The 14,971-nt window shown below is 39.3% G+C and overlaps 1 protein-coding gene across 2 annotated transcripts in view; it reads left to right on the top strand.

Moving 5' to 3' along the window:
- LOC138323639 (uncharacterized) overlaps window positions 1-14,971 on the top strand; it is a 62,890-nt gene that overhangs the window by 5,764 nt on the left and 42,155 nt on the right. For both annotated transcript variants that reach the window (XM_069268389.1, XM_069268390.1), the window contains exons 2-4: window positions 4,023-4,115; window positions 7,349-7,496; window positions 7,882-8,030. In XM_069268389.1, coding sequence (XP_069124490.1) covers window positions 4,049-4,115; window positions 7,349-7,496; window positions 7,882-8,030 — 364 coding nt within the window. In that variant the 5' untranslated portion in view covers window positions 4,023-4,048. The remainder of the gene's footprint in view (window positions 1-4,022; window positions 4,116-7,348; window positions 7,497-7,881; window positions 8,031-14,971) is intronic.

Raw genomic sequence — 14,971 nt, 5'->3', positions numbered from 1 at the left:
TGCCTGATACTTTTCTTGTCCTTCCTGCAGAAAGGATTTTTGATGTCAAGGAGTTGTAAAGAAAAGGTCCTGTTAACTACAGACCAGATCTACAGTTAAAAGTGAAGAGAGATTATTGTTGGGTCATAAGCTTGTAAGTATGCATCCCAGTCATAGTGATTTGACTTTTGCTAGGTATTGACTGTAGGTTAGTAGCATTCCAGCTTTCCTGAAAAACCTAACCTAGCTGGCATGACTCTAGATATCTCTATTGATAGGATTAACAGCACAAGCAGATCACAGAATTATTCAAACTCATTCACCCTTGAAATTTCATAATGGACTGGCCTAGTCTTTGATTTAGAAGAGCCTAAATGTGTCTTCAGGGGTGAATGAATTCAATTGATAAGTTTATTGCTATTTTTATAATTAATCGTGGAGGCCAGACCCAATAAATAAGGGGATGTGCAATATTACCACTAGCTCTCCATACCTGATGGAAGAGTTTGCAAGCCACTTATGAGCAATTGCGAGTAACTTACTGTCGGATGTTAACTAAAACCAACTAATGTTTGCACTACTGCATGAAGGATTCAATCATCCGTAGTTAAAGAGTTATAGCCCTTTCATTAATACAATACATCTTGCATGTAAATAGACATTGACCTCATGTATCATGATTTAAGATACACATGCTCATACCTGAATTTCTGGTGGCCAAATGGTTTAGGTGTCAATATGACCAGATGAACATATTTCACAAACCCTCCACATCTGGGTTGTGACTTTGAATCCCATACATGTGGCAGTTGCTAGACCCTGATCACTGGTCAGTGCTTTTTTTTCTTGGGTCTCCCGTTTTCCTCCAACAACAAACCTGACACGTCCTGAAATGATCCTGGCTGTCAACAGGACGTTACACTAATAAAACCCAAATGATCAACCATAAACCACATGATTTTCTGCATGTGGTAAAGAGTTATTGCCCTTTACAATTAAAAGGATATTCTGCCCAAGTTATAGACAGTTTTAGGTGTTCTATATCACAAAGTTGCCAGTCAATATACGAACAGAGCAAACTGATAATTTCTGCAGGGTTTTATGGACGAGAATGAACTTTCAAAAACAGGAAAAAGAAGACGATAAATAATGGAGTCCAAAAATATAAATTTACGTCAGAATCACGGTCAGTTCTTCATGTTTACTGTATTTCTAATGTCCATGCAAATAACTACGTATGTGTCTATAGAAATAAGCATCTTCAATCTTATCAAGTTGCATTTAATTATTTAATGGAATAGCTTTTGTATTTGAGAGAAATTAATCATTTTCTTAAATTTACACCATTGCTTGATATGTTATTAAAACAAAAGTTAATGTTTGTCTGAATAACAATGAAATATCCTTTTGCAATAAAATGGCAATAGTATAAAGGGAATTTTAAAGTTATTTGGAATAATTGTATGTTGATACAAAAGGATATTAGGGAGGACGGTATGTGATGATAGTGGATTTAGTATAAGAGGAATTAAAAGGAAATATGACAGGGCGAGAGTAGTGTGCCGCCAGCTGGGCTCGAACCTGTGACCCTTTACTAAATGACTTACTGGTCCGCCGCTTTACCGACTGAGCTATAGGGAACTTCCTCTAGTGCGAAGCTAGAAGGCGATCGTATTACTATGTTCAATTAAAACCTGCTACACTACTTGCCCCTTTTAAATGTGTTCACCCCCAAACACTGACAAAGCCTCTCAATTTTGTATAGCTTTCGTTTGGAGTGGTCTATTGTACCAAATGTAACATAGCAAGAGTACTGGTCCGCCGCTCTACAGACTGGGCTAAAGGGAACTTCCCCCTAGCACGAAGCTATAAGGTGACTGTATTACAATGTACAATTAAAACCTGCTACATAGAACAGAAATCAATTTCTAAGGGTTCAGTTGGCGTTGATGATAATTCTAGTAAGCTTTGTACTACTATGGCAGTATGCCAAATATGGCCATAATACAGTAATGACAAATTGATAAATTGTTACAGCTGTAACCTTGACCTTTCTCTGTATATGTGTGACTAGCTGTGACCTTGACCTTTCTCTGTATGTGTGACTAGCTGTGACCTTGACCTTTCTCTTTATGTGTGACTCGTGTACTGGTAATATTCTTTATAGTTTATGATACAATTCCTATAAACATGTTATACAAGATGACCTGAACTGAATATCTTAGCATATTGACACTAAAATTGAATCATTATAAGAGAAATTGCAGGATTTAACTCCCTTCCTATACAGGCAATTTAAAATTGGTTTAAGTTCCACCTAATAAGCTCTCGGCATGTGTTAAAATTAAAAAAAAGCAAGGGAGTGCTTAATAGTACAAATTTTGGTATTTTTTAACCAGAAATTAATTTGCAAAAGAAATCAGATAAATTTCGTATTTTCTGTCTGAATAAATTCAAGATAGTAAAAGTGAGGCCTCAAAAAGAGGAAGGGGCACTTTAAGGGAAGGGAGCCCTTATTGGATTGAATATGGTATTGTAATAGTTTATCCAGCATTTACCTTGGAAGTATACAAATCATCTTTTTCAAATGTTCTAAAGGAAAATATCTGGCAGCTTTACTGAAGAGTAGCCCACAGTTGAATGACTCAATTCACATTGATGCATTTCAATTCTTTAGGCCTTCACTTGAAAATTCTTCTCTCCAAAACAATCATAAAACATTTCTCAATAGCAATGATAACGTAAAAACTGATACGTATAGCCAAAGATGAGGTTATAAAACCAGACAAATGCAGGATTCCCTGCATTATCTTCATAAACAGTGATGAATCATTTAGCTTTTTGGCGATTTGGAGCAGTGATAGTGAACAAACGGTCAGTATTTAGGAAAACGGAAAACATGAGACTCCTTGTGTTAAAGAAAATTGAAAATTTGATTTATTTTAATTGTATTGTTCAGAAGATGATGATAGTGTTGTACTAACAGTGAGCTAATAACGATTGCGACTTTTCAAAATAATCAATCTCGTTTTACATTCTTATTCTGAAAGTTAAAAGCCGTTTCAGAAAGGTAGTGGGCCTTTAGATTAAAAAAAAAATCCAGCATAACAAACATGTTTTACGGCCAAGAGAATAAAAATTAATACATAGAGGTTATGGATTCTTAGGTGGTGTATTGGGTACTACAAGGTATATTTATTATGAAATTGTGTTTAACCTTGGATCTACATCACAGAAAAATTAAAATAACAAGATTGTCAATAGCTTCTACATTACATGTCACTGGAACTTTAAACTTGGTTTCACCTTTACAAGGAAATATTTTTTGTATCAAATGAAAGTAAGTCACTGTGACGTATAGGGGTTGGTAATTGGTTTAGCCGTTATCAGTTTCTGAAGGTGTTTGTTTATTAGGAGTAATATATGCCCCAGTGAGGTGTAGCACAAGTACTATTAAGTTGAAATCAATTATGCAGTGTTGCATAGGGACAAACTTGGACATGCTATTTTGCATTTCCTGAACAGGGGAGTCAATCATATAATGGCATTAGTGGGTTAATGCACAAAGCTGATAGGGTAATGCACAAAGATGATAGGGTAATGCACTAAGATGATAGGGTAATGCACAAAGATGATAGGGTAATGCACTAAGATGATAGGGTAATGCACTAAGATGATAGGGTAATGCACTAAGATGCAGGGGTAATGCCTGTAAGATGCTGGGGTAAAGGACGTAAGATGCTGGGGAAATAAACTTTAATGCTGGGGTAATGCTCTTAAATGCTGGGATAATGCTATAAAATGCTGGGGTAATGCACTAAAATGCTTGGGTAATGCTCTAAGATGCTGGGGTAATGCTATAAGATGCTGGGGTAATGCTATAAAATGCTGGGGTAATGCACTAAGATGCTGGGGGTAATGCTCTAAAATGCTGGGGTAATGCACTAAAATGCTGGGTAATACACTGGGTAAGATCCCTAAGAGGGTACAGATAGATGTGAATGAACTGACTGAGTTAATAAACCCTATGTTTTCCTCCACAGATACACACACGATGTAGGCAGTGACGATGTCGGAACCACAGGCTGGTGGCCTGGTCCAAACCCTACCCAAAATCAAGAAACAGTCGACTAAAGGTCTGTCTCATTTATACATCTGGTATATAGAAGGGAAAAATAGTACAGTATAACTTGTCTAAAGGTCTGTCTCATTTATAGATCTGGTATATAGAAGGGAAAAATAGTACAGTATAACTTGTCTAAAGGTCTGTCTCATTTATAGGTCTGGTATATAGAAGGGAAAAATAGTACAGTATAACTTGTCTAAAGGTCTGTCTCATTTATAGATCTGGTATATAGAAGGGGAAAAATAGTACAGTATAACTTGTCTAAAGGTCTGTCTCATTTATAGGTCTGGTATATAGAAGGGAAAAATAGTACAGTATAACTTGTCTAAAGGTCTGTCTCATTTATAGATCTGGTATATAGAAGGGAAAATAGTACAGTATAACTTGTCTAAAGGTCTGTCTCATTTATAGATCTGGTATATAGAAGGGAAAAAATAGTACAGTATAACTTGTCTAAAGGTCTGTCTCATTTATAGATCTGGTATATAGAAGGGAAAAATAGTACAGTATAACTTGTCTAAAGGTCTGTCTCATTTATAGATCTGGTATATAGAAGGGAAAAATAGTACAGTATAACTTGTCTAAAGGTCTGTCTCATTTAGATCTGGTATATAGAAGGGGAAAATAGTACAGTATAACTTGTCTAAAGGTCTGTCTCATTTATAGGTCTGGTTTATAGAAGGGAAAAATAGTACAGTATAACTTGTCTAAAGGTCTGTCTCATTTATAGATCTGGTATATAGAAGGGAAAAATAGTACAGTATAACTTGTCTAAAGGTCTGTCTCATTTATAGATCTGGTATATAGAAGGGAAAATAGTACAGTATAACTTGTCTAAAGGTCTGTCTCATTTATAGATCTGGTATATAGAAGGGAAAATAGTACAGTATAACTTGTCTAAAGGTCTGTCTCATTTAGATCTGGTGTAAAGAAGGGAAAAATAGTAACAGTATAACTTGTCTAAAGGTCTGTCTCATTTATAGATCTGGTATATAGAAGGGAAAATAGTACAGTATAACTTGTCTAAAGGTCTGTCTCATTTATAGATCTGGTATATAGAAGGGAAAAATAGTACAGTATAACTTGTCTAAAGGTCTGTCTCATTTATAGATCTGGTATATAGAAGGGAAAAATAGTACAGTATAAACTTGTCTAAAGGTCTGTCTCATTTATAGATCTGGTATATAGAAGGGAAAAATAGTACAGTATAACTTGTCTAAAGGTCTGTCTCATTTATAGATCTGGTATATAGAAGGGAAAAATAGTACAGTATAACTTGTCTAAAGGTCTGTCTCATTTATAGAGTCTGGTATATAGAAGGGAAAATAGTACAGTATAACTTGTCTAAAGGTCTGTCTCATTTATAGTCTGGTATATAGAAGGGAAAATAGTACAGTATAACTTGTCTAAAGGTCTGTCTCATTTATAGTCTGGTATTATAGAAGGGAAAATAGTACAGTATAACTGTCTAAAGGTCTGTCTCATTTATAGATCTGGTATATAGAAGGGAAAATAGTACAGTATAACTTGTCTAAAGGTCTGTCTCATTTATAGATCTGGTATATAGAAGGGAAAATAGTACAGTATAACTTGTCTAAAGGTCTGTCTCATTTATAGATCTGGTATATAGAAGGGAAAATAGTACAGTATAACTTGTCTAAAGGTCTGTCTCATTTATAGATCTGGTATATAGAAGGGAAAAATAGTACAGTATAACTTGTCTAAAGGTCTGTCTCATTTATAGGTCTGGTATATAGGAGGGAAAATAGTACAGTATAACTTGTCTAAAGGTCTGTCTCATTTATAGGTCTGGTATATAGAAGGGAAAAATAGTACAGTATAACTTGTCTAAAGGTCTGTCTCATTTCTCATAGTCTGGTATAATAGAAGGGAAAAATAGTACAGTATAACTTGTCTAAAGGTCTGTCTCATTTATAGATCTGGTATATAGAAGGGAAAAAAAATAGTACAGTATAACTTGTCTAAAGGTCTGTCTCATTTATAGATCTGGTATATAGAAGGGAAAAATAGTACAGTATAACTTGTCTAAAGGTTGTCTCATTTATAGTCTGGTATATAGAAGGGAAAATAGTACAGTATAACTTGTCTAAAGGTCTGTCTCATTTATAGATCTGGTATATAGAAGGGAAAATAGTACAGTATAACTTGTCTAAAGGTCTGTCTCATTTATAGTCTGGTATATAGAAGGGAAAAATAGTACAGTATAACTTGTCTAAAGGTCTGTCTCATTTATAGGTCTGGTATATAGAAGGGAAAAATAGTACAGTATAACTTGTCTAAAGGTCTGTCTCATTTATAGATCTGGTATATAGAAGGGAAAAATAGTACAGTATAACTTGTCTAAAGGTCTGTCTCATTTATAGATCTGGTATATAGAAGGGAAAATAGTACAGTATAACTTGTCTAAAGGTCTGTCTCATTTATAGATCTGGTATATAGAAGGGAAAAATAGTACAGTATAACTTGTCTAAAGGTCTGTCTCATTTATAGATCTGGTATATAGAAGGGAAAAATAGTACAGTATAACTTGTCTAAAGGTCTGTCTCATTTATAGGTCTGGTATATAGAAGGGAAAATAGTACAGTATAACTTGTCTAAAGGTCTGTCTCATTTATAGATCTGGTATATAGAAGGGGAAAATAGTACAGTATAACTTGTCTAAAGGTCTGTCTCATTTATAGATCTGGTATATAGAAGGGAAAAATAGTACAGTATAACTTGTCTAAAGGTCTGTCTCATTTATAGATCTGGTATATAGAAGGGAAAAAATAGTACAGGAAAACTTGTCTAAACTGGATGTCACCTGGACCAGCATGTTTGGCTGGTATCTACAGGTCTTCAGATTATACAGGTTTGAATTAATATAATTAAGAAGCAAACTGGCATACAATATAAAACCGGATTAGACAGCGATCTGGATAAGACAAGAACCGGTTTTGGCAAGTTACATTGTAGTATTTTTAAGAAATTTTTGTTGTACATGCTCAAAAAATCTTGTTTACGTCTTCCATAGCTATGTATATGTTTGAATAAAAAACATCTTATAATATATGACCTTAGAATAAGAAAATTCTAGCACTTCATCAAATATGCTGAGTTCATTCAATATGTTTATATGTTGTTTGTCTTAATTCCAATTGCGCAGAACTTTTGTTGGAACTTGTTTACCAGTGTTTTAGCCATTATTTTGTTTACAACAATTTTGTGTTCTGTTTTGCACAGATAATGTTCGAAATGTAGCAGTAAATAGTCGTGATGCTCAGGATGTTGTCAGTACAGCCGAGCATTCCTACCTGGACAGTCAATACAGTGGATGGGAGATCACCTCAGTCCGCCTCATCACCAATAAGGAGCTCGATGAACAGTACAGGTACGTGTCATCTCTCTACCATCAGGTTAAAGGGTCATGGTGGGTAAGTGGTGAATCTGGCTGACATTACCTGTTCTCCATGTCTTGGCTATGGTAACCAAGGGATTATGGTGATTGGCATTATGTCTATATACCTACTGTAAACCTACGTTCGCAGCTACTAAATTTCGCAATTTCCATTTCAAAACAAGTTCGCAAAGATAACATTGGCGGATTTGAAAATTGACTAGAAATTCCTACCAGTATCAATGATGTAGATGCTAATTCGCAGGAATGAACTTGGAACATGAAATTCGTGGAAATAAATCTGTCACAAAAGAAAGTTGGTGTACAGTTTATCATTATTTACCACCATCAGAGACTTTCAACCATATATATTTTTTAGGGCAAAAAGGGCAGAGCTGAAAGAAGATGGCCGACACTCCAGAGATGTTCAGGATCAGTTCGCCTTTTTACTTGTGAAAGAAGATAAAGTGATAAACGAGATCACCCAGTATGGCCTCCGTACCCGAGAGTCTTCCTTCAATGCCCTGGGTGAGTTTTGATTCCTTATTTTCATTTTTTGTACAGAGTGTGTATTCCTGGAATGTTATTGTTTGTTTGTACATGTATTGGGACATTTCAGCCGCATAGTCCATCAGCTAGCTTTTGTGGCTGTGTGGATTAGTGTTGGTACTGTGTATCGTAGTTAAGCAATGGTGAGCGCGGCCCACTCATGGATGGATGACTATCTCGTTGATTCAAGCCCTGGTCTCGCCGAGCTACAGTATATATTCCTGGAATATTATTGTTTGTTTATTTCTCAGAATAATACACAAGGTTATCATACAGGTGCCTCATTCACGTTTGAATTACTCATAATTTAACAGTGTTCCAGGGTAAAAGTGGTCCGATGGCCCGAGACTATAGAAAATCTGGTCAGTCTATGTAAAATCTTATTATTTGGACCTATTGGCTATGCAATTTTGACTTGCACTGGCGAGTGGCAAGCCAAATCAGCTAAGTTATGAAGGAGTTGGTGTCATTTTCTATTGGGACTCTTTGTCTGCAACTGTGAACAACCTCTGTATTTCAATTTATTTTTTAGCGAAATGCTTGATCAGGATAAAGAATAAAATGCATAATGAAAGATCCCTAACATTAACAATTTCCATTGGTTTTTTCCAATCTTATGGTCCTTTCATTAACAATATGTGATAAGAAAACGAGCCTACGAAAAAGTGACTGGAGCCATAGCATTTTATTTCTTTGTGGACCGATTGTCTAATGAAATCCACAGTCACTTTCAGACACTGACTTAATATTTTAACATTGTTGCAATTAAGGATGTATTCTTCTGTGGTTTCAGTCCCGTTGAAGTCTCGTTTCAAGATAGATCAAAAATGTTATGAGATTTTCAAATACGATTTATCAATATCTGTAGCATGTGGTCTGTAGCAAATTTTGTCAAAAAATTACATTTCTATTTTTAGTTGATTTTTTCACACAGCGATTTTAAGAAATGGCCCATTTGGCGGCCATTTTGAAATTGTGTATTTTTTTTGCTTTGAGTAGAGCCACCGTTTTCCCATTTTTTACTTAAATTATTTTTACTTAAATCATCACCGCGTCAGCATTTTCAGCTGTATCGAGTTAATTTTTGCAGTAAATCTTCATTGGGTTTGTGTTAATTGAAATATTGAACATTAATATGTGAAATGATTCACTTTTGTCACTTATTTCTACATTTAATGGTAATTTGAGCACTTTTATTTTTTAGTCAAAATATTGAAAAATAACAAATATTTAAATGGGGCAAAAAAGTAAGCACACGGACCCCCCATTTTTCTGCCTGATTTAGAAAAAACAACCCTTTCCCTATTGATATGCAAACTATTGACAAAAGTTTAATACCAGGACTTTTTCTGTAAAGGGTTAAATTTGAGAAAAATGGCAGAAAATAGTGCATTTTGGAGCTCAAAATTAAGGGGTAGGGGTAGCATATATTGTTATTATAAGAAAAAATATGACTCTTATTAATCATAACTGGTATATTTTGAAGACTACTTGAAAGTAAATTCTACAAACATCCATACATATCAAACACCTCATTAGGGAATTATGGCTTTAAATTCTAGCGTATGTGGTCAAAACGGCTAAATTCCAATAAAATCCACTATTTTGTCATTTTGGTATCTTTTTGTGACAATAGCTCAAAAACGAGCACACAGACCTATGTTTTTTCTTCCATTTTCTTTCATGGTATGAACTCCTATTTCCAAAAATCTGTACGAGAAAAAAACTTTAATACAAGAAAATTTTGACTTCTCAGAGGAGTACATCCTTAACTGATTTAGTGATTTATTTGAAAGTCTGAATCGATCACTTTCTTGAATTACGTTACTTTCTTTAGTAAATGGGTCTGTCTGTTACATTCCCCAGCATGATGGGTGGGACGTATACTCGTATAGTGTTAACCATGACACTCCCCACCATGATGGGTGGGACGTATAGTGTTAACCATGACACTCCCCACCTTGATGGGTGGGACGTATAGTGTTAACCATGACACTCCCCACCATGATGGGTAGGACGTATAGTGTTAACCATGACACTCCCCACCATGATGGGTGGGACGTATAGTGTTAACCATGACACTCCCCACCTTGATGGGTAGGACGTATAGTGTTAACCATGACACTCCCCACCATGATGGATGGGACATATAGTGTTAACCATGACACTCCCCACCATGATGGGTGGGACATATAGTGTTAACCATGACACTCCCCACCATGATGGGTGGGACAAATAGTGTTAACCATGACACTCCCCACCATGATGGGTGGGACATATAGTGTTAACCATGACACTCCCCACCATGATGGGTGGGACATATAGTGTTAACCATGACACTCCCCACCATGATGGTTGGGACGTATAGTGTTAACCATGTCACTCCCCACCATGATGGATGGGACATATAGTGTTAACCATGACACTCCCCACCATGATGGGTGGGACATATAGTGTTAACCATGACACTCCCCACCATGATGGGTGGGACATATAGTGTTAACAATGACACTCCCCACCTTGATGGGTGGGACGTATAGTGTTAACCATGACACTCCCCACCATGATGGGTGGGACGTATAGTGTTAACCATGACACTCCCCACCATGATGGGTGGGACATATAGTGTTAACCATGACACTCCCCACCATGATGGGTGGGACATATAGTGTTAACCATGACACTCCCCACCATGATGGTTGGGACGTATAGTGTTAACCATGTCACTCCCCACCATGATGGATGGGACATATAGTGTTAACCATGACACTCCCCACCATGATGGGTGGGACGTATAGTGTTAACCATGACACTCCCCACCATGATGGGTGGGACATATAGTGTTAACCATGACACTCCCCACCATGATGGGTGGGACGTATAGTGTTAACCATGACACTCCCCACCATGATGGATGGGACATATAGTGTTAACCATGACACTCCCCACCATGATGGGTGGGACATATAGTGTTAACCATGACACTCCCCACCATGATGGGTGGGACATATAGTGTTAACCATGACACTCCCCACCATGATGGGTGGGACATATAGTGTTAACCATGACACTCCCCACCATGATAGGTGGGACATATAGTGTTAACCATGACACTCCCCACCATGATGGGTGGGACGTATAGTGGAACCATGACACTCCCCACCATGATGGGTGGGACATATAGTGTTAACCATGACACTCCCCACCATGATAGGTGGGACATATAGTGTTAACCATGACACTCCCCACCATGATGGGTGGGACATATAGTGTTAACCATGACACTCCCCACCATGATGGATGGGACATATAGTGTTAACCATGACACTCCCCACCATGATGGTGGGACATATAGTGTAACCATGACACTCCCCACCATGATGGGTGGGACGTTTGTGTTAACCATGACACTCCCCACCATGATGGGTGGTACATATAGTGTTAACCATGACACTCCCCACCATGATGGGTGGGACGTTTGTGTTAACCATGACACTCCCCACCATGATGGGTGGGACATATAGTGTTAACCATGACACTCCCCACCATGATGGGTGGGACATATAGTGTTAACCATGACACTCCCCACCATGATGGGTGGGACGTATAGTGTTAACCATGACACTCCCCACCATGATGGGTGGGACGTATAGTGTTAACCATGACACTCCCCACCATGATGGGTGGGACGTATAGTGTTAACCATGACACTCCCCACCATGATGGGTGGGACGTATAGTGTTAACCATGACACTCCCCACCATGATGGGTGGGACGTATAGTGTTAACCATGACACTCCCCACCATGATGGGTGGGACATATAGTGTTAACCATGACACTCCCCACCATGATGGGTGGGACATATAGTGTTAATCATGACACTCCCCACCATGATGGGTGGGACAAATAGTGTTAACCATGACACTCCCCACCATGATGGGTGGGACATATAGTGTTAACCATGACACTCCCCACCATGATGGGTGGGACATATAGTGTTAACCATGACACTCCCCACCATGATGGGTGGGACATATAGTGTTAACCATGACACTCCCCACCATGATGGGTGGGACATATAGTGTTAACCATGACACTCCCCACCATGATGGGTGGGACATATAGTGTTAACCATGACACTCCCCACCGTGATGGGTGGGACATATAGTGTTAACCATGACACTCCCCACCATGATAGGTGGGACGTATAGTGTTAACCATGACACTCCCCACCATGATAGGTGGGACATATAGTGTTAACCATGACACTCCCCACCGTGATGGGTGGGACATATAGTGTTAACCATGACACTCCCCACCATGATAGGTGGGACATATAGTGTTAACCATGACACTCCCCACCGTGATGGGTGGGACATATAGTGTTAACCATGACACTCCCCACCATGATGGGTGGGACATATAGTGTTAACCATGACACTCCCCACCGTGATGGGTGGGACAAATAGTGTTAACCATGACATTCCCCACCATGATGGTTGGGACGTATAGTGTTAACCATGTCACTCCCCACCATGATGGATGGGACATATAGTGTTAACCATGACACTCCCCACCATGATGGGTGGGACATATAGTGTTAACCATGACACTCCCCACCATGATGGGTGGGGGGACCTATAGTGTTAACCATGACACTCCCCACCATGATGGGTGGGACATATAGTGTTAACCATGACACTCCCCACCGTGATGGGTGGGACATATAGTGTTAACCATGACACTCCCCACCATGATGGTTGGGACATATAGTGTTAACAATGACACTCCCCACCATGATGGTTGGGACGTATAGTGTTAACCATGTCACTCCCCACCATGATGGATGGGACATATAGTGTTAACCATGACACTCCCCACCATGATGGGTGGGACGTATAGTGTTAACAATGACACTCCCCACCATGATGGTTGGGACGTATAGTGTTAACCATGTCACTCCCCACCATGATGGATGGGACATATAGTGTTAACCATGACACTCCCCACCATGATGGGTGGGACATATAGTGTTAACCATGACACTCCCCACCATGATGGGTGGGACATATAGTGTTAACCATGACACTCCCCACCATGATGGTTGGGACGTATAGTGTTAACCATGTCACTCCCCACCATGATGGATGGGACATATAGTGTTTAACCATGACACTCCCCACCATGATAGGTGGGACATATAGTGTTAACCATGACACTCCCCACCGTGATGGGTGGGACATATAGTGTTAACCATGACACTCCCCACCATGATGGGTGGGACGTATAGTGTTAACCATGACACTCCCCACCATGATGGGTGGGACATATAGTGTTAACCATGACACTCCCCACCATGATGGGTGGGACATATAGTGTTAACCATGACACTCCCCACCATGATGGGTGGGACATATAGTGTTAACCATGACACTCCCCACCATGATGGGTGGGACATATAGTGTTAACCATGACACTCCCCACCATGATGGGTGGGACATATAGTGTTAACCATGACACTCCCCACCATGATGGGTGGGACATATAGTGTTAACCATGACACTCCCCACCATGATGGGTGGGACGTTTGTGTTAACCATGACACTCCCCACCATGATGGGTGGTACATATAGTGTTAACCATGACACTCCCCACCATGATGGGTGGGACGTTTGTGTTAACCATGACACTCCCCACCATGATGGATGGGACGTATAGTGTTAACCATGACACTCCCCACCATGATGGGTGGGACGTATAGTGTTAACCATGACACTCCCCACCATGATGGGTGGGACGTATAGTGTTAACCATGACACTCCCCACCATGATGGGTGGGACGTATAGTGGTAACCATGACACTCCCCATCATGATGGGTGGGACGTATAGTGTTAACCATGACACTCCCCACCATGATGGTTGGGACGTATAGTGTTAACCATGACACTCCCCACCATGATGGATGGGACATATAGTGGTAACCATGACACTCCCCACCATGATGGATGGGACATATAGTGTTAACCATGACACTCCCCACCATGATGGGTGGGACATATAGTGTTAACCATGACACTCCCCACCATGATAGGTGGGACATATAGTGTTAACCATGACACTCCCCCACTGATGGTGGGACTAGTGTTAACATGACACTGATGGTGGGACAAATAGTGTTAACCATGACACTCCCCCACCATGATAGGTGGGGACATATAGTGTTAACCATGACACTTCCCACCATGATGGGCAGTTAACCATGACACTCCCCACCATGATGGGTGGGACATATAGTGTTAACCATGACACTCCCCACCATGATGGGTGGGACATATAGTGTTAACCATGACACTCCCCACCGTGATAGGTGAGACATATAGTCTTAACCATGTTTGTTTTCTCTCATTGTGTCCTGTTACGACCTTGTGCAAGATTACATACGGAGAGGGGAGGGGCTAAAAAGTTTCTGATTGTCGTCATTAACTCATTGACCCCTGAAATTTCATAATAGACTGGTCTAGTCTTTGATTTTGAAGGTTCTAAATGCGTCTTTAGGGGCGAATGAAGATCATTTGCTCACCAGGTTTCATAGTTTTTACATGGATAGACAAATAAATTCTTTGTCAGAAAACTGCCTGGTCAGGACATAATTGACCGATCGCCAGGTGTAATATAGCCACGCCCCACGCTCACAAACGCACGTGTTTCTATTCAATGTCGGAGCAAACATCGTAGCACACACAATACAAAATGCAAGGTCACGTGCGATTTGATTGACAGCTGGCAATCTGTCAATTAGAATCAATGATTTAGATTCCTTCCTCAATTCATAGATTTGGGAATTTACAAGCTCACTGTATTTGGGCTTTTTACACCAAAATCTTATCTTATCTGCCCTTTGGCAATAAGATAAACAAT

The sequence above is a fragment of the Argopecten irradians genome, chromosome 5, assembly GCF_041381155.1.
Source record: "Argopecten irradians isolate NY chromosome 5, Ai_NY, whole genome shotgun sequence".
NCBI lineage: Eukaryota > Metazoa > Mollusca > Bivalvia > Pectinida > Pectinidae > Argopecten > Argopecten irradians.
Note: the sequence above shows the minus strand (reverse complement) of the source record. Positions and strands in the feature narration are given on the sequence as shown.